This window comes from Scyliorhinus canicula, unplaced genomic scaffold (genome assembly GCF_902713615.1).
Source record: "Scyliorhinus canicula unplaced genomic scaffold, sScyCan1.1, whole genome shotgun sequence".
Taxonomy (NCBI): Eukaryota; Metazoa; Chordata; class Chondrichthyes; order Carcharhiniformes; family Scyliorhinidae; genus Scyliorhinus; species Scyliorhinus canicula.
Window position 1 is genome coordinate 233,912 of NW_024055654.1, and position 26,391 is coordinate 260,302.

Below are 26,391 nucleotides of genomic sequence, written 5' to 3' on the forward strand. Positions count from 1 at the left end.
CATTTCCACGGTTTCTCCATGGTGCCGGTGTCCTTGTGTCTCTCCAGGTTGAATGACAAGTTGAACTCTCGTCTACACACAGAACACATGTACAGTTTCTCCCCACTGTGAATGGTGGAATCTCTTTCCACAGTCAGTTCACTGAAACACTCACTGTGTGTGCGTCTCAGTGCTTTTCCAATCACACTGATATTTAAAATCTTTTCCCACAAACTGAACAGACAAAAATTACTCCTTCCACATTCAAAGACTGTGATATTCAGGTTCTAAACAATTGAGTGACTCTGTCAGATCTTGATGTTTGGTTTGAGTTTTTTGTCAGCCAATCTTCCGCTTCCAATATCCTGTAAAAGGAATTTACAAAAGCCATCACTATCAGTCCAGGATATAAAGTCTGAACAGGCAATTCTAGTTTCTCTGGAACATTTTTCCTCTCGTTCCCCCAAAGCTGTAAATCCCCGTCCCACACACTCTCCCTCCTCCCTGGGCTGAAATCCAAACCCATCTCACCATCTGCACCATTTCTTTCCTCCACTGCCAGTTTTCTCCCTCCCTCTCCTCTACCTGGGTTCAGTTCTCCAGCTCCTGTCTGCAGACTGATAATAAAACCAATGGGTCTTATTGGGGGTTTGGGGCCTCCACTCACCCGCCTGAGTCCAGCTTCATACTCGTACGGCGCATGCTCGAACTCACAATGGCTGGGGAGTGATTGACGTTGGCTGCTGTCCAATAGGAAGAGTGCAGTCCGGGTCTGGCTTTACCGGCCGCCATCTTGGGAAAGGAAGAGCGCTGCGGCGGACATCTTGGTTAGGGAGAGAGTGGGCGGGACTTCCTTCCCGGTGACAACACCCGGGTCACCCAGGCAACCGGCGCCATCTTGTGGCGGGACTTTCTATCCGGGTCTTTAGTGAAGGACAATGAGCTGGAGCTGAGGTTGCAAAGTGTTCAGAGGAAGGTCTGAAATCAGAGTTACAGCCAGATATCTGTAAGAACCACAAAGTTCACATTCATTCTGTCTGTCAAATGAAACCACAATGCTGCAAACACTCACTTCTGAAGAAGAATCAGATTGCATTGGAAATGTTAACTCTCTTTCTCTCTCTTCACAGAAGCTGACAAACCTGCTGAGGATTTCCACAACTTTCTGTTTTCACTTCACATTTCCAGCTTCCGCAGGGTTTTACTCAAATTATTATTATGTTTTTGAAATTTTGTTACGGTAGCATGGTGGTTAGCATCAATGCTTCACAGCTCCAGGGTCCCAGGTTCGATTCCCGGCTGGGTCACTGTCTGTGTGGAGTCTGCACGTCCTCCCCGTGTGTGCGTGGGTTTCCTCCGGGTGCTCCGGTTTCCTCCCACAGTCCAAAGATGTGCGGGTTAGGTGGATTGGCCATGCTAAATTGCCCGTAGTGTAAGGTTAATGGGGGGATTGTTGGGTTACGGGTATACGGGTTACGTGGGTTTAAGTAGGGTGATCATTGCTCGGCACAACATCGAGGGCCGAAGGGCCTGTTCTGTGCTGTACTGTTCTAACCTGTTCAGAGTAAAATAATTGTCATTATTTAAATGTCCAAATCAGTGAGATTTATTTGTTTAACTGAGACTGGGCTGTTCAGGAGCAATGTCAGAAATCACATCATAGAAAATATCGTGAAACCTGGAATTCTATTCAGATTCTGTCAGTAGAAAGTTTAAAAACTGAGATTGATTGAAGTTTGTGAGATGAGGGTATTGAGGGTTATTAAATGAAGGGAGCTGGGTGGGCAGACACGTCAGACATCTGCACGCTGTAGCTTAATGTCTGTGGTTGGACTGATTCTGGTTTTGTTTTAATAATCTTTATTGTCACAAGTAGTCTTACATTTGCATTGCAATGAAGTTACTGTGAAAAGCCCCTAGTCACCACATTCCGGTGCCTGTTCGGGTACATAGAAAGAGAATTCAGAATGTCCAATTCACCTAACAGCACGTCTTTTGGGAGGAAACCGGAGCACCCATAGGCAATTCCTTGGTACCGTGAATAACTTGTTTCCGCTCCGACTCGGTGATTTCTGAGGTGGCTCGGCAGGAAATTTATCCTGGAAACCGGCCGCCATCGGTTGTAGGGTGAGACGCACGCAGACACAGAGAGAATGTTCAAACTCCACATGGACAGTGACCCGGGTCTTCGGCGCCTTGGAGCAGCAGTGCTAACCACTGTGTCACCGTACTGCCCTGAGCTTGGGGAGTCTTGTCCAGCCAGCAGGGTACATGTGTGGCCATTTTAGTGAAGGGATATTGGGTAGGTGGGCTTCAGACCCCAGTAACCTGGAGAGAAAATGATGGACTCATTGATTTTATTCTCAGTCTGCAAACAGAAGCTGGAGAAGTAAACCCAGTTAGAGAAGTGGGAGAGGGAAAACTGGGAGTGGAGGAAATAAACTTAACTGCATTCTGCATCAGGAAGAGGGATGGGGAACAAAAATGTTCCACTGAAACTGGAATTACTGTTTTGAATTTCTATCCAGGATTTAGAATAATGACATTTGTCAACTCCTTTTACAGGATATTAGAAGAGGATTCAAGATCTGACAGAGCTATTTGATGCATCAGGATTTTTATATGGAAGGAGACTGGAAAAGCCCCGAGACACACACACCCGAGTGAGAGTGTGCCAGTAGGTGGACTGTAGAAAGAGTTTTAATCAGTTGCACAGCCTGAAAAATATTCACAGCGGGAGAAACATGTATTTTGTGTGGACGAGGATTTAACTGATCTTTCAACCTGGAGAGACACAAGGACTCTGGCACCATGGAGAAACGATGGAAATGTGCGGACTGTGGGAGGGGATTCAATTGGCCATCCCAGCTGGAAATTCATCGACGCAGTCACACTGGGATAAGGCCGTTCACCTGTTCCATGTGTGGGAAGGGATTCAGAGAGTCATCCAACCTGCTGCAACACCAGCGAGTTCACACTGACCTGAGACCTTTTAAATGCCCAGGCTGCGGGAAGTGCTATAAAAGTTCTGGGGACCTGATGTCCCATCAACGTGTTCACACTGACGAGAGACCATTCAAGTGCTCTCACTGCGGGACTGGGTTCAGGAAATCATCTGAACTGACCGTACACCAGCAAATTCACACTGGGGAGAGGCCGTTCACCTGCTCCATGTGTGGGAAGGGCTTCATTAATTCATCCAACCTGCTGAGACACCAGCGTATTCACTCCGATATGAGAACTTATAAATGTCCTGATTGTGAGGAGAGCTTTAAAAGCAGCGACAATCTGCTGAGACATCGACGCACTCACAGTGGAAAGAGGCCATTCACTTGCTCCCTGTGTGGGAAGGAATTCACTCGATCAGCCGCATTGTTGACACACCAGCGAGTTCACAGTGGAGAGAGGCCGTTCTCGTGCTCTGTGTGTGGGAAGGGATTCACTTGTTCATCCCACCTGCTGAAACACCAACGCTCTCACACTGGGGAGAGACCGTTCACCTGCCCAGTGTGTGGGAAGGGATTCACTCAGTCATCTAACCTGCTGACACATCAACGGGTTCACAGGTGACTGCAGTGATTGGATTCTTGTGTTATTGCTGCTGTAACCAGATTGAGGACTAAATGTGTGGGTTAATCCTGAGGTATGTAAGAAATGTGTCCCAGCCGCTCTCTCTAGGGTTCAGAGCTCCTAGACACAGAACAGAAGCTCCTTTACCACTGTGTTCAGAGTCAGGAAGGACATTGGAGAATGATGGAAACGTGCTGTCAGATCCGAGATTGGTGTAAAACTAGGACCTGTTCCTGACTGAAAGTGAAACAGCAGCTTTAAGTTTATAGTCTGAAACTTTAACATCATAAAATGTCCCAAGCTGTTTCACAGGTTATTAAACGTTTGATCAGGTGGCATGTAGCGCAATGGCTTGCACTGGGACTATGGCACTGAGGAGCTGGGTTTGAATCCCAGCCCTGGGTCACTGTTCGTGTGGAGTTTGCACATTCTCCCCGTGTCTGCGTGGGTCTCACCCCCACAACCCAAAGATGTGCAGGTTAGGTGGATTGGCCACGCTAAATTGTCCCTTCTGGTTGCCTTCTGAGGAAAGGTTGGAGAAGTTAGGTTTATATCTACTGGTGTTTAGAAGAGTAAATGGTGAATTGGGCGATCCTTTCAGATCCTGAGGGGTTTTACAAGGTGGGTGTGGAGAGGATGTTTCTTGTCGGAGAATCTAGAACTCGCTGTCACTATTTAAAACAAAGGAGTCTCTCATTAAAGACGGAGCTGAGGAGATTTTATTTCTCTCCGTGGGTTGAGAGTCTCTGGAACCCTCGTCTTCAAAAGACATTAAAGCAGAATCTTTGAATATCTTTAAGATAGAGTTAGATATGTTCTTGATCAACATGGAGATGAAAGGTTATCCAGGTGTGGGCAGGAATGTGGGGTTGAGGTTACAATTAGATCAGTCATTATCTTATTGAATGGCGGAGCAGACCCGAGGGGCCGAGTGGCCCATTCCTGCTCCTATTTCATATGTTTGAAGAATTGGAGGCTGTCGGAGTTTCCAGAGACCGTGTCATGGAGAGAGTGGCTGCCTCCATGGAGTCCTCAAGCCCCATGTTTACCCTGCCTGCCGACGATGACAGGCCCGGGGCAACGGGGTTCACCGGCCACCATCCTGTGATGGGAGTCAGGACTGATCATGAGGCAGGGCTTCCTCCCCAGTGACAGGCCCAGGTTACCCAGCCAACCAGCGGCCATCTTGGCAGGAAGTAGTTTGCATGAGTGGCCAAACCTTTGTGAGGAAAGAGGGAGTGGCCACACCTTTGTGAGGAAAGAGGGAGTGGCCACACCTTTGTGAGGAAAGAGGGAGTGGCCACACCTTTGTGAGGAAAGAGGGAGTGGCCACACCTTTGTGAGGAAAGAGGGAGTGGGCGGGGCTTTGTGAGGAAAGAGGGAGTGGGCGGGGCTTCAGGAACACACTGGTCTGAGCAGCATTTTAAAACAGAATTCACTTCCCCAGAGAGGAGGGAAGACTGGGTCACCGGCTGAGTTAGTAGCTCTGAGATTTGATCCACTGGGCAGTCATAGGTTATGGGGACGGGGAGAGAAGTGGAATGAAGGGCAGAATCAGATCAGCCATGAGGGGCTGAATGGCCCATGCTGTTGCCGTTTCATATGACCTTATAAAGCTGGCACTGTTCAGCGAGCAGGGCAAGTGTGTGACCATCTTGGTGAGGGAACAGACTGGGTGGAACTTCAACAACCCAGTGACCAGCGGAGAAAATGATTGAAGGAGAGTTTGGGAGACAGAGTTAAACCTTTGGGGAATCAAGAGAGGGAAAAAAATACCCAACAGAAACGAGAATTTCTGCCCTTTACTGACAGTGGGAACTTCTGTAAACTCCTTTTACAGGGTATCAGAAAGGGGGGATTTTAAGATCTTTAAGAATCATGCTTCTCATCAGGTCTTAGATATCATCGACCTTGCAATGTGGAAGGAGAAATTTTTGTCTGTTCTGTCTGTGGGAAAAGATTTGAAACATCAGTGTGACTGGAAAAGCACCGAGACACCAGCTGGAAAACCATCGACAGTCACATCAGTAAAAGGCCGTTCATGTGTTCCATATTTCACAGTCATTCTCCTCCAGTTACACCAGTGAGCTCTCACCGAGGAGATCTTTCAGCTGAATTTCCTGTGAAAAGAGGTTCAGGTGTTCATCTAACCTCACTACACACCAGCGAATTCACACTGGGGAGAGACCGTTAACCTGCTCCGTGTGTGGGAAGGGATTCACTCAGTCAACTACTCTGCTGATGTATCAGTGAGTTCACACTGGGGAGTGACCGATAAACTGCTCCGTGCGTGGGAAGAGATTCACTCAGTTAAACAGCATGCAGAGACATCAGCAAAGTCACTAGCGAGAAGGCATTCATATGCTCAGTCTGTCGGAATGGATTCAGTCACTCGTGTAACCTGTTGACACACCAGAGAATTCACACTGGGGAGAGGCCGTTCACCTGCCCAGTGTGTGGGAAGGGATTCACTCAGTCACAACAGCTGGTGACACACCAGCAGGTAAATAAAGTGACTGCGGTGTTAGGATTCTGCTGTTAATCACATCCAGGATTGACAGTCTGACAATATTTACTTTCTTCCTTCTAATGTGAACTGACTGGTGTTTAATATTCCAGATATATCGCTGCTTTTTGTAATAACAGTGTCCATTTTAAAAGCATCGTCTGTGATCTTATCCCTCAATTCAAGAACTTCCAAAGGAACCGGTGGACAATAAAATTATAAATTTTTCCTCCACTCCTATATTGGTCTTTTATATAAACGCTACAATTCAGTGTCTGAACGCTTCCTCTGATTAACATCTTCAATTAGAAAATGCTGTGGACACGGTAGCACAGTGGTTAGCACAGTTGCTTCACAGCGCCAGGGACCCAGGTTCAGTTCCTGGCTTGGGTTACTGTCTGTACATTCTCCCATGTCTGCGCGGCTTTCTTCCGGTTTCTCCAGTTTCCTCCCACAAGTCCTGAAAGACGTGCAGGTTAGGTAAATTGGACATCCTGAATTTTCACTCTGTACTCAAACAGGCGCTGGAATATGGCGACTAGGGGCTTTTCACAATAACTTCATTGCAGTGTTAATGTAAGCCTACTTGTGAGAATAAAAGATTATTTTATTTTAAAATATTTTCCTTTAAAAGTTCATTGACGAAACAGAACATGTTTCAAAAAAACTAACAGAAAATTACTTGAGGATGAAAGACAACCAGAGTAACAGGATGTTCACAATGTTCTGGGTCCCAAATGGTTTCCCTTCAGCTCCTCTGTACCCTGTTCCCGTGACTCCCCGCTTTGGACACAGGGGCACTGAACCCTGGGGGTCACATCACCATCAGCCCTGGTCACCCTTCCAGCCCCGAACCCTGATTGGCTGGAGGTCCAGTTCCCTGTCAGTCCTCCAGCACCTTCCTGTCTCTATTAGCGACGCCCATGGCAGTTTCCCAACTGGGGCACAGGCCCCGTTATTCTCAGCTAAATTCAGCCCTCAGCTCCATCACCTGGCTGTCAGTGACACGGGAAACAGAGACAGAAAGGTGCCCGAGGCTCAAATGGGAAGACAAAACCTGTGGATTAGGATCTCCATAAAGGTCAGCAACTTCTTAGAAAAAAAATCAAATTCTAAGTGAGCACAAAGAGACTTCAAGTTTCATGATGTTTAATGCAACAAACAAACTAGAAGCTACTTTAACTCGGAAACCTACACAGTAAACTATAAAATAGAACTTTGCCCAATACACAATCTAAAATCACACGCCACGATTACAGTTCACACTGTCCTGGAAGTCAAAACTTAATTGTCTCAGAACCTGTTCAAAGTGATGATTCATTCCCAAGGATTTACTTCCATTGTTTTCACAGTCTGGCAGCCTTGAATCCCAGAATTGTCTTTCACAGTGAAAGATTAGCCAGCTGCCAGAAAACCGAGAGGAGGCACAAATAGGCCATTTTCTGGCTGGCAAGATGTAATGAGTGATGTGTCACAGGGATCAGTGCTGGAGACTCAACGTTTTACAATTTATATCAATGACTTTGATGACGGGACCAAAGGTTTGCTGAGGAAGTATAGGCACTGTTGTGCTTTCTTGATCGTAGCGTTGATGTGTGTGCACCAGGACAGATTGTTGGTGATGTGCACACCTAGAAATTTGAAGCTGTCAACCATCTCCACCTCGACACCATTGATGCAGACAGGGGTGTGTACGACACTTCCTGAAGTCAATGACCAGCTCGTCAGTTTTGCTGATGTTGAGGGAGAGATTGATGTCATTGCACCACTCCACTAGGTTCTGTCTCCCTACTGTACTCTGACCCATCGGTGTTCAAGATCAAAACAGTAGGGGTAGTGTGGGACATGGTATTAATCGGAGATTAGAGAAGTATGTAGCATGGGTAAAACAGTAATGGGTGACTTCAATCTGCATATAGACTGGGTTAACCTAATGGGCACTGATGCTGTGGAGGACAAGTTTCTGGAGTGTGTTAGGGACATTTATCTACAGCAGTAAGTTGAGGAACCGACTAGAGAACAGGCTTTTGCAGATCTAATATTATGCAATGATAAAGGGCTAATTGATAATCGCGCTGAAAACAACCTTTAGGGATGAGTGACCAGAATATTGAATCTGAGGTATTCCAATCGAAGCCAGGGTATTAAGTTTGAAGGAAATTATGAAGGTAGAAGGGACAAATTGGCTGAGGTGGATTGGGGTTAATACATTAAAAGGTGTGACAGTCCACAGGCAATAGATAGACTTTCAATAATTATTACACAGTTTACATTCCTTCACGGCACAAGAACCCCAAAAGATCAGAGAACCGTGACTACCAGAGGAAGTGAAGTTTTGTAGAAGATTGAAAGAAAAGGCTGATAAAGTTATCAGAAATAGGAATAAACCTGAGGATTGGGAGGATTTTAGAATACAGCAAAGGACCAAAAGACTGAAAGCGAGGGAGAACAGAATATGAATGTGAACCAGCAAAATACATAAAAATGAACTGTAAAAGTTCCTACAGGTATGTAAAAAGGAAACGTTTTGCTAAGACAAAGGATTGTCCGACACAGATAGTCAGGAGAATTTATCGGGCAGCACAGTAACACAATGGTTAGCACAGTACCAGCACAGCATCAGAGTCCCAGGTTCGATCCCCTGCTGGGTCACTGTCTGTGCTGAGTCTGCACGTTCTTCCCGTGTCTGTGTGGGTTTCCTCCTGTTTCCTCCCACAGGTCAAAGACATGCAAGTTAGGTGGATTAGCCACGTTAAATTGCCCTTAGTGTCCAAAAAGGTTAGGAGGGATTATTGGGTTTGGGTGGAAGTGAGGGCTTAAGTGGGTCGGTGCAGACTCGATAGGCCGAATGGTCTCCTTCTGCATCGTATGGTCTATAATGGGGAATAGAGATCTCCACAGCCACATCGTTCAACACTCTGGGATGCAGATCATCAGTTTTTGGGGATTTATTCACTTTCAACCCCATTAATGTCTCCAGTACGACATTTTCACCAATACTAATCTCTGCCAGTCCCTTGGTTCTCTGGTGTTTTGGGGACAGTTTCTGTATCTTCCTCTGTGAAGACAGACACACATTGTTTAGTTTCTCTGCATTTCCTTACTCCCCATTATAAACTCTCCTGTCTCTGCCTGGAATGGACCCACATTGGTCTTTGCTAATCTTTTCCTTTTCACATTCATGTAGAAGCTTTTCCAGTCGGTTTTTATGTTTCTCACCAGTTTGCTCTCATCAGTTTCTTGATCCTCCTTTGCTGAATTCTAATGGATCTCATGGAATCTTTAACTTTTCTTGTTCGCCAAGATTGCATCATTTTTTATGTTGGATTGTTGTTCCTTAAAGGAATCTATATTTGTTGTATATGTGCAAAATACAAATTGCAAAAATCCCAGAGGACCATAGGCTGCTCTCCCCTTTGACAGAGAGAGAGCTGACTGGAGGTGATTTAACCCGAGGGTCAGTACACCTCAGGCGAGGGGCCTGGTTGAGAAGGCCGGGCCTTCATGAATAAACTCAGCCAGTACGGGAGTTGAATCCTCTCTGTTGGCCTTGCTGTGCATCACCAACCAGCCGTCCAGCCAACTGAGCTGACCGACCCCCTTATAAATATGTAATAATTCATTGAATATTAGGTGTTCCCTGTACCAATCAATTTCCCAGTCCACCTCAGACAACTTGCCCCTCATACCCTGATAGTTTTCTTCTGTGAGGAACACCCAGATAAATTAAAGAAAAGAACCAGGTAACCACCAGGGCCCATCTCCATGGCAACGTGGCATGCTTTGGGGGTTCCAAACAGAAATGGGAACTAAATATCTTCACACTTCCAAACACCCTTTCACCCTGTGATCCTTATGCAATTTGAAGCCAGGTATTAGCAACAAGGCTCAAAGAGAATCAGCCCACTGGAGGCAAAGTGGTGAGACCGGCCAGTCCAGCAGAAAGAAACCCTTCGACCATCTCCACTGACCACCTGTCAGAATGAACAAAATGCAGTCCTGGCTGTAGAGCAGAAACAATAACAGCAGAATCCAACCCCTGTAATAGATTGTGAAATTGTTGGTGTCACAGCAGGTGTGGTGCAACATGCAATCCCGTCTCACATTGAGGGGTGAATGGCCTTTCCCCAGTGTGAACTCGCTGGTGTGACTGCAGGTTGAATGCTCGAGTAAATCCTTTCCCACACTGAGAGCAGGTGAATGGCCTCTCCCCAGTGTGAACTCGCTGGTGTCTTCGCAGGTGAGATAACTGAGTAAATCCCTTCCCACACTGAGAGCACGTGGATGGCCTCTCCCCAGTGTGAACTCGCTGGTGTGTCCGCAGGGTGGATGAATCAGTGAATCTTTTTCCACACCGAGGGCAGGTGAATGGCCTCTCTCCAGTGTGAACTCGCTGATGTCTCTGCAGGTTGGATGAATCATTGAATCCCTTCCCACACTGAGTGCAGGTGAATGGTCTTTCCCCAGTGTGAACTCGCTGATGTGTCTGCAGGCTGGAAAACTGAGTCAATCCTTTGCCACATTTTGAGCAGGTGAATAGCGTCTCCCCAGCGTGAGCTCGCTGGTGTGTCTGCAGGCTGGAGAACTGAGTGAATCCCTTCCCACACTTGGAGCAGGTAAATGGTCTCTCCCCAGTGTGACTGCGTCGATGAGTCTCCAGCTGAGATGGGAAACTGAATCCCTTCCCACAGTCCCCACATTTCCACGGTTTCTCCATTTTTTTGGGTCTCCAAATCAGTTGAAGCCTCGTCCACAGACACAACACGGGTAAGGTCCCTCCCCACTCTGAATGTTGTTTTTCAGGCTGTGTAACTGGTCAAAGCTCTTTCCACAGTCAGTTCACTGGAACTCTCTCACTCAGGTGTGTGTTGTGTGGGTCTCGGAGCTTTTCCAGTCACACTGATGTTTCAAATCTTAAGAAGCCGACAATTTGGGTAAATGTTTCATCTTATCAACTCAAAGGCCAATGATAATCTGGTTCTAAGGAATCGAGTGACTGTCAAATTGAGACTTGACTGTTGAGATTTCTGTCTGTAATTCCTCCTCATTGAATATTCTGTAAAAAAAATTACAAAATTCATCACTGTCAGTACAGGATAGAAACTCAGAACAATAATTCGCAATAAATGGAACATTTGGTTCCTCTCTCTTATTCCCCGAAAACTGGAAATCTCCATCCCACACACTCTCCCTCCATTCTCACTCTGCTGTATCTAATATTCATCCTCCCAATTCTCCTGAAGGTGCTGATTCAGGCTGATTGACAGATCCCAGCTCAGCTCACTGCTTCCTGTCCAGGAGGTCACAAGAAATATGAGCTGCAATCAGCCATTCGGCCCATCCAACCTGAACCATTCAATGGGATCATTGAAGCCTGGGAGTTTAAAATTAGAAAGTGTGCATCATATCCTGTCTCTGAGGCTGAGGGATAGTTTTCATCCCAGGCCTGTTATCATTCGCTTCCACAACCTGAAAGAAGATTCTGGAGATGGGTACGGTGAGGTGGCACCTGGCCCCCGGAGAGGGGGAGGATTCAGGACTTTTCGGCAGCAACACAAACAAAGCGTCAAGGCATCGATGAAGTTCAAAGGCAGTTGAAGGCTGTGGGGAGTGAATTCCGTCAGGCTTTATCCTGAGACCCGAAAAACGGTATCCAACAACTCCGTCAAGTCTTTCAATAGATCATAGAATTTACAGTGCAGAAGAAGGCTATTCGGCCCATCGAGTCTGCACCGGCTCTTGGAAAGAGCACCCTACCCAAGGTCAACACCTCCATCCTATCCCTATAACCCAATAACCCCACCCAACACTAAGGGCAATTTTGGACACTAAGGGCAATTTATCATGACCAATCCACCTAACCTGCACATCTTTGGAATGTGGGAGGAAACCGGAGCACCCGGAGGAAACCCACGCACGCACAGGGAGGATATGCAGACTCCGCACAGACAGTGACCCAAGCCGGAATTGAACCTGAGACCCTGGAGCTGTGAAGCGATTGTGCTGTCCACAATGCTACCGTGCTGCCCCAACTATTGCCTTGATCTTCACTAAATCCATGAAGGGCAAGGATCTGGAGGGATGGTTTGCAGCTCAGACTAACTCAGGTTCTAATCCGGACTCTTTCCCTGTCATGGTGTTGTCTGAATTTCACAGAATCACAGAAATACACATTGGGACAGGAGTAGGCCATTCAGCCCCTCAAATCTGTCCTGCCATTTAGTGAGATCATGGCTGATCTGTGACCTAACTCCATATTCCTTTGTATCTTTGCTCAACAAAAATCTATCTATTTCAGATATAAACTTAACAAGTGATCCAGCTTCACCTGCTGTTTGTGGGAGAGAGTTCCAAACCTCTCCCACCCTGTGTGTGAAGAAGTTCTTCCGAACATCTCCTGAATGGTCCAGCCCTGATTTTTAGACAATGACCCCTAGTTTTCGAATCGCCAATCAGTGGAAATAGTTTATCTTCATCAACCCTGTCTTTCCCTGTTAATATCTTAAATACTTCAATCAGATCACACCTTAACCTTCTAAATTCTAGCGAAAACAGGCCTAATTTGTGTAATCTCTCCTTGTCACGTAACCTCCCCGTAGTCAGTGTATTGTGGGGTGCCGTTTTAGTAAACCTTAGTTGCACTCCCTCCAAGGCCAAAATATCCTCCCGAAGGTGTGGTGCCCAGAACTGCTCACAGTTCTCCAAGTGGGGTCTTACCAGGGTTTTGTATAACTGCAGTCTTTATACTGAAATCCTCTAGATATGAATGGCTTTCGCCTTTTTAATTATGTTCTGGACTTGATTGTGACATTTTAAGGATCTGTGCACCTGTACCCTAAGTCTCTTTGAACATCCACTGTACCAAACCTCTTTCCATTTAGAAAATACACTGCTCTATCCTTTTTTGGTCCAGAATTGCTTACATTCAATTTGATCTGTCACAAATTTGCCCATTTACTTAATCTGTCAATATCTCCTTGCAATTTAATGCCATCATCTGGCTGTCTGCAATGCCACTTAAATTTGTTTCATCAGCAACAGTGCAGAAGAGGCCCTTGGGGCCCATCAAGTCTGCACTGACACATGAAAAACACGACCTACCTACCTAATCCCTTTGCCAACATTTGGCCATAGCCTTGAATGTTATGGCGTGCCAACTATTCACCAGGAACTTTTTTAAAGGATGTGAGGCAACCCGCTTCTACCATCCTTCCAGGCAGTGTATTCCAGACCGTCGCCACCCTCTTTCCTCACTTACCTCAAAACCTTCTAAATCCCCTGCCCCTCAGCATGAATGTGTGTCCCCTTGTGACTGACCCTTTGTACAAGGGGAACTGTACCAGCCTCCCCGGACAGGTGCCGGAATGTGGCGACTAGGGGCTTTTCACAGTAACTTCATTGAAGCCTACTCATGACAATAAGCGATTTTCATTTTTTTTTCAACTGCTGCTTTCCGTCCCTCTCCCTCTCTCTCCTGTCGCCAGGCTCACACACACAGCAATCCAACAGTGCTAACAACAGCAGCAGAAACTCCATTTCATTCCAGCCTCACATTTCAGTCTGAAACACATTTATTCCAGGATTATTAAATCCAGAATTACACCCACTTCCCATTCAGAGACTTTAATTCCGCAACATCCACATTGCTTTATAGTCCATGGATTCATTTCTAAAAAGTCACCTCCCTGTTGTTAATTGAGAGAGTTCACCAGAGTCCAAGGGACTGGATCTGAATCGTGTCCCCGGGAAAGGAGCACCCTCTCCCGCCAGAGAGTAAGGGAGTGAATCTGAAATGTTTCCCCGGGAAAGGAGCACCCTCTCCCGCCAGAGAGTAAGGGAGTGAATCTGAAATATGTCGCCGGGAAAGGAGCACCCTCTCCCGCCAGAGAGTAAGGGAGTGAATCTGAAATGTGTCCCCGGGAAAGGAGCACCCTCTCCCGCCAGAGAGTAAGGGAGTGAATCTGAAATGTGTCCCGGGAAAGGAGCACCCTCTCCCGCCAGAGTGTAAGGGAGTGAATCTGAAATATTTTCCCTGGGAAAGCAGCACCCTCTCCCTCCAGAGAGTAAGGAAGTGAATCCGAACCGTGTCCCTGGGAAAGGGTGCTCCCTGCCCGCCAAAGAATAAGGGAGCGAATCTGAACCGTTTCCCGGAAAAGGAGCACCGTCGGGACCAGCCCTCCGCCCTTCCCACAGGGACCAGGGCCGATGGGGTCCTAGCCGCAAACCACCCATCAAGGAAGCCCCCAAAGCCGGCCTGCCTTTCAAATTGGCCTGTGGGGACATATATTATACCCGCCTCCATTCATGAAAGTCAATTAGAGCGGGCAATCAATAACCAGTGGCTCTGTGTGCAGCAAATCATTAACCAGTGGCTCTGTGCGGCAAATCATTAACCAGTGGGGACGGGTTTACATTAGACTTTTCCACTGACTCTGATGGATTGCAGTTTGACTTTACGAATGTCCAGTTGCTACATCCTCACTAATGCGGGGGTGTTTTGCACAGGGCTAAATCGCTGGCTTTGAAAGCAGGCCAGCAGCACGGTTCGATTCCCGTTACAGCCTTCCCAAACAGGCGCCGCAATGTGGCGACTAGGGGTTTTTCACAGTAACTTCATTTGAAGCCTACTTATGACAATAAGCGATTTTCATTAATGGATCCAAGTTTCCCAACAACAGTTTTTAAACTAACTAGGTTTCTAGTTTCTGCCTTTTGGAACAGGAGAGGTTACATTAGACTTGCCCACTAATGCAGTGACATTGTCACTGGGTCCGTGTCTCCCTCCCCTGGTCTCTATGATGTTGTTTATGGAGAGAAGCCGGAAGTGACGGACTGTGAGAGTGGAGACTGTTCATTGTTCGGCTCTGGGGCCGCACTGGGGTTTGTAAACCCCGCCCCCCGACAGACCTCTCGCCTGACACCTCACAATGCGCGAAGTGATTGACGGCAGCACTGACCAATAGGCAAAGAATAAGTTGGAACGGAGGACCTGTGGGGAGTCAGGAGTCCTCCTACCAATCAGCGTGAATGAGGGGGCGGGACGGGGCTGAATGAAGCATGCGCAGTGTGATTAATGGCGACACAGAAAAACGTTCGTTCTCGGATCCACAATCCGTAAAGGTGGGAATGACGGGACCGAGGGAGAGATGAATCAGGCGCGTCGTTGGACACACTACATAAATATGTGATATAAACCGAAAACCCGTAAAAATAACCTACCGGTACCGGGGGCCCTGAGCGAGGCCTGCAGCTTTCTCACAGACAGGACGATGGAGCCGCCATCTCTAGCGCGCGTTAGCGGGGTTGCGCATGCGCACCCATTAACTTTATTTGGGCACTAGCAGTGCGCACGCGCACCCACCATTTTTTTTTTAAATTTAGATTAGCCAATTATTTTTTCCAATTAAGGGGCAATTTAGTGTGGCCAATCCACCTACTCTGCACATTTTTGGGTTGTGGGGGCGAAACCCACACAGACACGGGGAGAATGTGCAAACTCCACACGGACAGTGACCCAGAGCCGGGATCGAACCTGGGACCTCAGCGCCGTGAGGCGGTTGTGCTAACCACTAGGCCACCGTGCTGCCCCCGCACCCACCATTTTTATTGGGGGCAGCAGCAGCGGAGTTCAGGCTCAGTCGCCATCATTGTTGAGGGCAACATTGAGAATTGTTTCATCGTGACAGACTGTTTCACTCTGAGTTACAAATTCCTATTTATGAGACAGAACAATGATACATTTCCAGGGCTGTGACGATAATTCAAATTTATTTTGACAGAATAAAGTTTTTTGAGACATTTCAGAGAAATGTTACAAAATAACAATTGACACTGAGCCTCAAGAGGAGATATTAGATTTTAATAATAATCGTAATAGAGGAAAGTGAGTGAGAGAGTTGGAGATTTTTAAGGAGGAAATTCCAGAGCTAGTGTGGAGCATGCGCAGTGTCACTTTGCTTGGGGCCCTGTGCGTGCGGGAGACGCTTTTCTGAACGGGTGAGAGTCGGTGGGCCGGAGGGAGGAATTGAGCCGGGGTGGGGAGGGAGCCGAGGCTTCATAAACACCCAATGCAGGTCTCACAACCTCAATAGGAACCTGGAGGCCCCGGGTTTGTAACACCCAGGCTTTTCCCCAGGGAACAGGCCCAGGTGACCGGCCGCCATCTTGGATCAGTGGGGAGTGACGGGCATGCGCCGTTATGTGACGCAATAGTGTGGGCGGGGCCTCAGGGTTCCGGTGACCGGGGACAGTCTCCTTTGGGACCTTTCTGTTCTCAGAGCTGGATTCAGGTGGACTCAGAGGCAAAACTGGTTCAGGTGGTGATGGACATCCTGGTGCATCCTCAGTCACCGAGAGTAATTATGCAACATGTCGAGGATTTGAAAGAGAGAAACATGCCCCAATTTGATGCATTTTTATTTATGAGGCATCGAGGTGTCGCCCAATTCTCAGCAACATTTGTCACTGAGCCATACATGGAGATATCAGAGCAGGTGGACAAAAGCTTGTATATAAGGTAGGTTTTAAGGAGATTCTGAAAATAGGAAAGTGAAGGAGTGAGCAGGAGAGTTTTAAGGAAGAATTTCCACAGCTTGGCTCTCAGGCAACTGAAAAAATAGGCACCAGTCATAGTGATTAATATTGCAAATGCTGAGTACAGCATTGTGGCGCAGTGGGTTAGCCCTGCTGCCTCACAGCGCTGAGGTCCCAGGTTCGATCCCGGCTCTGGGTCACTCTCCGTGTAGAGTTTGCACATTCTCCCCGTGTTTTAGTGTGTTTCGTCCCCACAACCCATCTTTGGTGGATTGGCCATGCTAAATTGCCCCTTAATTGGAAAAAATTAATTGGGTACTCTAAATTTATTTTTAAAGAAGCAAAAAATATTGAGACTGCTCATGACCATAACATGTAAGATATAGAGCAAAGTAGGACATTCGGCCCATCGAGTCTGCCCTGCCATTCCATGAAATGGTGGCTGATCTGATATCCTCAATTCCACTTTCCCGTCTTATCCCCATAATTCCCTTGATTCCATTCCTTTTTTGTTTCAAAAAAAATTTAGATTACCCAATCATTTTTTCCAATTAAGGGGCAACTTAGCTTGGCCAATTCACCTACTCTGCACATTTTTGGGTTGTGGGGGCGAAACCCACGCAGACACGGGGAGAATGTGCAAACTCCACACGGACAGTGACCCAGGGCCGGGATCGAACCTAGGACCTCAGCGCCGTGAGGCGGTTGTGCTAACCACCCTTGATTCCATTCCTGATTTGCAATTGTCTATCTCAGTCTGAGTCCAGAATTAGATCAGAGCAAACATCTCGGTGGCTGGATGAGATGACAGAGATAGGGAGACACAACCCTGGAGGAAAAGGTGCTTCTTAAACAGGAAATGTTATAGGTCACTGAGCCACTGGATTAACTCAATATTACAGGGAGGTTGAATGTGGGAGGTCATCTGAGGGTGCGTTAGGATAGTTGGATCTAGAGGAAATAAGAGAATGGATTGGGTAGCACAAGTCGATAGCACTGTGTCTTCACAGCACCAGAGTCCGAGCTTCGATTCCCCGCTGGGCCACTGCCTGTGCGGAGTCTGCATGTTCTCCCCGTGTCTACGTGGGTTTCCTCCGGGTGCTCCGGTTTCCTCCTACTGTCCAAAGGTGTGCATGTTAGGTGGATTGGCCATACTAAATTGCCCTTATTGTCCAAAAAGGTTAGGAGGGGTTATTGGGTTACGGGGATAGGGTAGAAATGAGGGCTTAAGTGGGTCGGTGCAGACTCGATGGGCCGAATGGCCTCCTTCTGCACTCTATGTTCATGTCGGCCAGACCAGGTAAGGACGGCAGATTTTCTTTTCTGTTCATTCACGGGATGTGGGTGTTGCTGGCTGGGCCAGCATTCACTGCCCAGCCCTAATTGCCCTTGAACTGAGTGAATCTTAGAGCATTTTAAGGGTCAACCAGCTGACTGGATCTGGTGTCATGTGTAGGCTAGACCAGGTAAGGATAGAAGATTTCCTTCACTGAAGGACATGAGTGAACCAGATGGGTCATTATAACAATCAACAATTGGCTGACCAAGCCACTCAGTTTAAGGGAAATTAGGGATGGGCAATAAATGTTGGCCCAGCCAGTGACTCCTACAAATCATAAAATAAAACCCTGGAGTCTCCAGTCAGTCAATCCGGGAGAGTTGGCATCCGGTCCAGGCTCGCAGCGCATGCCATCACGGTCATCAGCAGACTTCCAATGAATTAAAATTTTACCTTCTGCCTTGGTGAGATTCATGCATGGGTCTCTGGAAAATCATTAGAACAGTAAAAAAGATTTTTGGATCTTTGAAAAAAATAGTTGGCCCCTCGAGCCTGCTCCTACACACAAACTTGTGTGTAAGGGTAGCATGGTGGTTAGCGTAAATGCTTCACAGCTCCAGGGTCCCAGGTTCGGTTCCCGGCAGGGTCACTGTCTGTGTGGAGTCTGCACGTCCTCCCCGTGTGTGCGTGGGTTTCCTCCGGGTGCTCCGGTTTCCTCCCACAGTCCAAAGATGTGCGGGTTAGGTGGATTGGACATGCTAAATTGCCCGTAGTGTCCTAAAAAGTAAGGTTAAGGGTGGGTTGTTTGGGTTACGGGTATATGGTGGATACGTGGGTTTGAGTAGGGTGATCATTGCTCGGCACAACATCGAGGGCCGAAGGGCCTGTTCTGTGCTGTACTGTTCTATAAACTACGAGTCGGCCCCTCGAGTCTGCTCCTAACACACAAACTGGGAGTCGGCCCCTCGAGCCTGCTCCTAACACACAAACTAAGAGTCGGCCCCTCGAGTCTGCTCCTTACACATAAACTGGGAGTCGGCCCCTCGAGCCTGCTCCTTACACACAAACTGGGAGTCGGCCCCTCGAGCCTGCTCCTAACACACAAACTAAGAGTCGGCCCCTCGAGTCTGCTCCTTACACATAAACTGGGAGTCGGCCCCTCGAGCCTGCTCCTTACATGCAGGCTAGGAGTCGGCCCCTCGAGCCTGCTCCTTACATACAAACTAGGAGTCGGCCCCTCGAGCCTGCTCCTTACATACAAACTAGGAGTCGGCCCCTCGAGCCTGCTCCTTACACACAAACTAGGAGTCGGCCCCTCGAGCCTGCTCCTTACACACAAACTAGGAGTCGGCCCCTCGAGCCTGCTCCTTACATGCAGGCTAGGAGTCGGCCCCTCGAGCCTGCTCCTTAATACAAACTAGGAGTCAGCCCCTCGAGCCTGCTCCTTACATACAAACTAGGAGTCGGCCCCTCGAGCCTGCTCCTTACACACAAACTAGGAGTCGGCCCCTCGAGCCTGCTCCTTACATGCAGGCTAGGAGTCGGCCCCTCGAGCCTGCTCCTTAATACAAACTAGGAGTCACCGCCTCGAGCCTGCTCCTTACACACAAACTAGGAGTCACCGCCTCGAGCCTGCTCCTTACACACAAACTAGGAGTCAGCCCCCCGAGCCTGCTCCTTACACACAGACTAGGAGTCGGCCCCTCGAACCTGCTCCTTACATGCAGGCTAGGAGTCGGCCCCACGAGCCTGCTCCTTACATACAAACTAGGAGTCGGCCCCTCGAGCCAGCTCCTTACACACAAACTAGGAGTTGGCCCCTCGAGCCGGCTCCTTACACACAGACTAGGAGTCGGCCCCTCGAGCCTGCTCCTTACACACAGACTAGGAGTCGGCCCCTCGAGCCTGCTCCTTACATACAAACTAGGAGTCGGCCCCACGAGCCTGCTCCTTACACACAAACTAGGAGCCGTCCCCTCGAGCCTGCTCCTTACACACAGACTAGGAGTCGGCCCCACGAGCCTGCTCCTTACATACAAACTAGGAGTCGGCCCCACGAGCCTGCTCCTTACATACAAACTAGGAGTCGGTCCCTCGAGCCTGCTCCTTACATACAAACTGGGAGTCGGCCCCACGAGCCTGCTCCTTACACACAAACTCGGAGTCGGCCCCTCGAGTCTGCTCCTTACACACAAACTAGGAGTCGGTCCCTCGAGCCTGCTCCTTACACACAAACTACGAGTCGGCCCCTCGAGCCTGCTCCTTACACACAAACTAAGAGTCGGCCCCTCGAGTCTGCTCCTTACACACAAACTAGGAGTCGGTTCCTCACGCGTGCTCCTTACATACAAACTAGGAGTCGGCCTCTCGAGCCTGCTCCTTACGCACAAACTAGGAGTCGGCCCCTCGAGCCTGCCCCTTACATACAAACTAGGAGTCGGCCCCTCGAGCCTGCTCCTTACACACAAACTAGGAGTCGGCCCCTCAAGCCTGCTCCTTACATACAAACTAGGAGTCGGCCACTCAGCCCCTCAGGCCTGCTCCACTATTCAATGAGATTATGGCTCATCTAATTTTCAAAAATAAATTTTGATTACCTATTTTATTTTCCATTTTTTTCCCTTTAAATACAGAGTTGCCAATTCTTTTCTTTTCCCAATTAAGAGACAATTTATAAAGGCCAATTCACTTAACTTGTTCTTGGACTGTTGGAGGAAATCTGAGCACCGGGTGGAAACCCACGCAGACACAGGGAGAAAGTGCAAACTCCACACAGACAGTCACCAAGGCCGGAATTGAACCCAGGTCCCTGGCACTGTGAGGCAGCAGTGCCAACCACTGTGCCACCAGAAGCATAGTTTCAGTCTCAATATTACTGTTTATGAAGGTCAAGATCGCATTTGCTTTGCCAACTTCTCTCGTAATATGTCTTGTAGATATACAAAATCCCTCTTTACCCCTTTCTCCTCCCAAAGAGGCCAGTTGGGTTTTTATGACAATCCAGCAGTTTTCATGGCCTTTATCCCTTGTTTCATAGAACATGGAACAGTACAGCACAGAACAGGCCCTTCGGCCCTCAATGTTGTGCCGAGCCATGATCACCCTACTCAAACCCACGTATCCACCCTATACCCGTAACCCAACAACCCCCCCCTTAACCTTACATTTTAGGACACTACGGGCAATTTAGCATGGCCAATCCACCTAACCCGCACATCTTTCGACTGTGGGAGGAAACCGGAGCACCCGGAGGAAACCCACGCACACACGGGGAGGACATGCAGACTCCGCACAGACAGTGACCCAGCCGGGAATCGAACCTGGGACCCTGGAGCTGTGAAGCATTTATGCTAACAACCATGCTACCGTGCTGCCCTAATGACCGGCTCCACAAATGACCAGATTCATTCAGCTCAATTTCACAACCTGCCTTTGTGTTTTTGTGGGTTCTCTCTCACTCCCTATTTTCTGTTTTAAATCAGTTTCACAGGGTGTTCGAAGGGGAGGCTTCAAAGTCCAGAAACTCAAATCAAGCATCACATCAGGATCTGACAGAGTCCTCAATTTATCAGATCCTGAATATCATGGGATTTTGAACATGGAAGCAAAAAGCATTGTTCACAGTGGGGAGAAACCGTACACGTGTTGTGTGTGTGGACGAGGATTCACTCAACCATCAAGCCTCACAAGCCACAAATGCAGTCACACTGAGGAGAAACCGTGGAAATGTGCGGACTGTGGCAAAGGATTCACTTCCCCATCCAAGCTGGAAACTCATCGACGCAGTCACACTGGGGAGCGACCGTTCACCTGCTCCAAATGTGGGAAGGGATTCACTCAGTCATCCTCACTGTCCACACACCAGCGAGTTCACTCCAGGGAGAGACCATTCACCTGCTCCGAGTGTGGGAAGGGATTTACTATTTCAGCCCACTTGCTGAGTCACCAGCGAGTTCACACTGATGAGAGACCGTTTCAGTGTCCAGACTGCGGGAAGTGCTATAAAAGTTCTGGGGAACTGATGCGCCATCAACGTGTTCACACTGACGAGAGACCGTTTAGGTGCTCTCACTGCGGGACTGGGTTCAGGCGATCATCTGACCTCACTGTACATCAGCGAATTCACACAGGGGTGAGGCCATTCACCTGCGCCAAGTGTGGGAAAGGATTCACTCAGTCATCCGATCTGCAGAAGCACCAGCGAATTCACACTGGGGAGAGGGCATTTACCTGCTCCAAATGTGGGAAGGGATTTACTACATCATCCATCTTGCTGGCACACCAGCGAGTTCACACAAACAAGAAAACTTTTAAATGTCCAGACTGTGAGAAAGGCTACAAAAGTTCTGAGAAACTGATGCTCCATCAACGTGTTCACACTGACGAGAGACCGTTCAGGTGCTCTCACTGTGGGACTGGGTTCAGGCGAACATCTCAACTCGCTGCACACCAGTGAGTTCACACTGACAAGAGACCTTTCAAATGTCCAGACTGTGGAAAGTGCTTTAAAAGTTCTGGGGAACTGACCCGTCACCAACGTGTTCACACTGAGGAGAAACCATTCAGGTGCTCTCACTGTGGGACTGGGTTTGTGCGATCATCTCAACTCACTGTACATCAGCGAATTCACACTGGGGAGAGGCCATTCCCCTGCTCCGAGTGTGGGAAGGGATTCACCACTTCATCCCACCTACTGAGACACCAATGTGGCCACAAGTAACCACAGTGATTAGATTTTGCGATGTTCAGTTGGGTCTTTTTCTGCTGATAAATTCAAGCCCATTTACAGGGGCTAATATACTGGCTAAAAGTCAAATAAATTAGATTTGTGTGAAATACGCAGTGTGCTGAACCTTTTTAATATCTCTAACACAAGTCAGTCCCTTTTGAAGTACTCTCGTTCTCCCCTGTCTCTTCCATCCTCCCCTCCAACAAGAAGTGGGAGGAGCTGGTGGAGCTTCTTTGTGACTGAGATTAAGTAAATCTGATCAGCTGCCTCTGCTGCTTCCCTCCCTTCCATGAGCCTCTAATTTTCCTCATTGAGTGGTGAACCCTGAGGGCGAGAGGTCTGGATGGTGAGGAATTTGTTAACTGTGTCCAAGATGGTTTTTTTTGGAACAATATGTGGATAGTCCGACTAGATAGGAGTCTATATTGGACCTAATACTAGGGAACGAGCCCGGCCATGTCATCAAAGTTGTAGTAGGCGAACATGTGGCGAACAGTGACCACAATTCCGTAAGCTTTGGGATATTCATGGAAAAGGACGAGTGTTGTCCTCGGGTTAAGGTGCTAAATTGGGATAAGCCTAACTACAACCAGATTCGGCCGGATTTCGTGGCTGTTGTTTGGGAGAGGCTGTTTGAGGGGAAATCCATATTTGACATGTGGGAGTCTCTTAAGGAGCAGTTGATGGGAATGCAGAACAGGCATGTGCCGGTAAAAAGGAAGGACAGGAAAGGCAGGGTTCGGGAACCATGGATGACCAGGGAAATTGAGAATCTGGTCAAAATGAAAAAGATGCATATGTTACGTAAACGCAACTAAAAACAGATGAAGCACTTGAGGAATAGAAGGAAAGTAGAAAATAGCTCAAGCTGTGAGTTAGGTGGGCAAAAAGGGGTCACAAAGTGTCCTTGGCAGATAGGATTAAGGAGAATCCCAAGGTATTTTATACGTATATTAGGAACAAAAGGGTAGCTGGAGAAAGAGTTGGTCCACTCCAGGACAAAGGAGGGAAATTATGGTGTAGAACCAAAGGAAGGAGGTGAAGTCCTTAATGAGTATTTTGCATCGGTATTCACAATGGAGAGGGACACGTTGATTGGTGGTGTCTCAGAGGGATGTGTAAAAACTTTTGAACAAGTCATTATTTCGAGGGAGGAAGTGTTTGTTAAAAAGCATTAAGGTAGACAAATCCCCATGGCCAGGTGGCATCTATCCCAGATTACTGAGGGAGAAAAGAGAGGAAATCGCTGGGCCTCTAACATAAATCTTTGTCTCCTTATTGGCCACAGGTGAGATCCCAGATGATTGGAGGGTAGCCAATGTTGTGCCGTTATTTAAGAAGGGTTGCAAGGATAATGTGGGTAATTATAGCCAGTGAGGTTGACGTCAGTGATAGTGAAATTGTTGGAAAAGATTCTCAGAGATAGGATCTATGCACATTTGGAAGTGAATGGTCTTATTAGTGACAGACAGCATGGTTTTGTGCAAGGGGGGTCATGTCTCACTTGATTGAATTTTTTGAGGAGGTGACAAAATGATTGACGAGGGAAGGGCTGTGGATGTCCACATGGACTTTAGTAAAGCATTTGATAAGGTCCCTCATGGCAGGCTGGTGCAAAAGATTAGATCAAATGGGGTCAGGGGTGAACTAGTTGGATGGATCCAGAACTCACTTAGCCATAGAAGACAGAGGGTAGCAGTGAAAGGGTGTTTTTCCAAATGGAGGTCTGTCACGAGTGGTGTTCTGCAGGGATCAGTTCTGGGACCTCTGCTCTTTGTAATATATATAAATGATTTAGTAAAAAACGTAGCGGGTCTGATTAGCAAGTTTGCGGATGGTACTAAGATTGCAGGAGTTGTGGATAGTGATGAAGATTGTCAGAGAATACAACAGGATATAGATAGGCTGCAAAATTGGCCGTGGAAATGGCAGATGGAATTTAACCCAGACAAATGCGAGGTGATGCATTTTGGTCGATCCAATTCAGGTGGGAGCTATAAAATAAATGGCAGAACCATCAGGTGCATAGATACACAGAGAGAGCTGGGTGTATAGGACCACAGATCCTTAAAAATGACAGCACAGGTGGAAATGGTGGTAAAGAAAGCATATGGCATGCTTGCCTTCATAGGACGGGTATAGAATATAAAAGCTTGGAAATTATGTTACAGTTATATAGAACTCATCCACACACCGAACACGTGTATGGTTTCTCCCCGCTGTGAACGGTGCAATGTTTTTTCAGGCTGTGTAACTGGTTAAAGCTCTGTCCACAGTCAGTTCACTGGAACACTCTGACTCGAGGAGTCTGTGTCGCGGTGCTTTTCCAGTCACACTGATGTCTGAAATCTTTTCCCACAAACAGTACAGAGAAACATTTCTCCTTCCACATTCAAAGGCCGATGATATTCAGGTTCTAAAAAATTGAGTGACTGTCAGATTTCGATATTTGGTTTCAGTTTTCTGTCGGCCAATGCTCCACTTCCAATATCCTGTAAAAGGAGTTTATAAAAGCCATCACTGTCAGTCCAGATTAGAAATTCTGAACAGGCAATTCTAGTTTCTCTGGAACATTTGTTACTCTCTTGTTCCCCCAAAGCTGTAAATCCCCATCCTACACACTCTCCCTCCTCCCTGGGCTGAAATCCAAACCCATCTGCACCATTTCTTTCCTCCACTCCCAGTTTTCTCCCTCCCTCTCCTCTGCCTGGGTTCAGTTCTCCAGCTCCTGTCTGCAGACTGACAATAAAATCAATGGGTCTTATTGGGGGGTCCAGCTTCATACCCGCACTGCGCATGCTCCAATCCAAAATGGCTGTGGAGTAATGGGTGGCAGCTCCGGACCAATAGGAAGCTAGTAATCAAGGTCTGGATTTTCCGTGGCAACCAGCCACCATCTTGGGACAGGAAGGCGAATGTTTCATTCAGAGATTGAGTGCTGGGGGTGGCCATCTTGGTATGGGTAGAGGGAGTGGGCGGGACTTCCTCCCGGGTCACCCGGTGGCTGCCGCCATCTTGTGGCGGGATTTTCTATCCGGGTCTTTAGTGAAGGACAATGAGCTGGAGCTGAGGTTGCAAAGTGTTCAGAGGAAGGTCTGAAATCAGATTTACAGCCAGATATCTGTAAGAACCACAAAGTTCACATTCATTATGTTTGTCAAATTAAACCACAATGCTGCAAACTCTCACTTCTGAAGAAGAATCAGATTGCATTGGAAATGTTAACTCTCTTTCTCTCTCTTCACAGAAGCTGCCAAACCTGCTGAGGATTTCCACAACTTTCTGTTTTCACTTCGCATTTCCAGCTTCTGCAGTGTTTTACTCAAACTTATTATGCTTTTCAAATTTTGTCACATAACCAGTTAAGAGTAAAATAATTGTCGCTATTTAAATGTCTAAATCAGTGAGATTTATTTGTCTAACTGAGACTGGGCTGTTCAGGAGCAATGTCAGAAATCACTTCACAAAATATAGTGAAATCTGCAATTCTGTCAATAGAAAATATTTAAAGCGCTGAGATTGCGAGTAATTTGTGAGGTGAGAGTATTAATGGTTATAGAATCAATGGAGCTGGATAGCTTTACCAGAGTTCAGGCATCTGCAAACTGGAGCTCGGTGACTGAGGTCGGACTGATTCTGGTTTTATTTTAGAGGTGGTGTAGGTTTCCTGTCCTGCAGCAGCATGGTGGTACAGCGGCTAGCACTGCTGCCTCACTGCACCAGGGATTTGGGTTTGATTTTTTTTTAAATTTAGATTACCCAATTATTTTTTCCAATTAAGGGGCAATTTAGCGT

The 26,391-nt window shown here is 47.6% G+C and overlaps 1 protein-coding gene and 1 long non-coding RNA gene across 2 annotated transcripts in view; one reads left to right on the plus strand and one right to left on the minus strand.

Annotated features, from left to right (window-relative positions):
• Positions 1-7,295: 7,295 nt before the first annotated feature.
• Positions 7,296-26,391, minus strand: part of LOC119960561 (gastrula zinc finger protein XlCGF57.1-like) — a 30,218-nt gene continuing 11,122 nt past the window's right edge. The window contains exons 2-3 of the mRNA XM_038788223.1: positions 10,378-10,867; positions 7,296-7,458 (exon numbers count right to left, since the gene is read on the minus strand). Coding sequence (XP_038644151.1) covers positions 7,296-7,458; positions 10,378-10,867 — 653 coding nt within the window. The remainder of the gene's footprint in view (positions 7,459-10,377; positions 10,868-26,391) is intronic.
• LOC119960581 lies at positions 25,490-25,996 on the plus strand. Its single transcript, XR_005459460.1, has 2 exons — positions 25,490-25,719; positions 25,844-25,996. It is a non-coding gene; the product is annotated as an uncharacterized LOC119960581 (long non-coding RNA).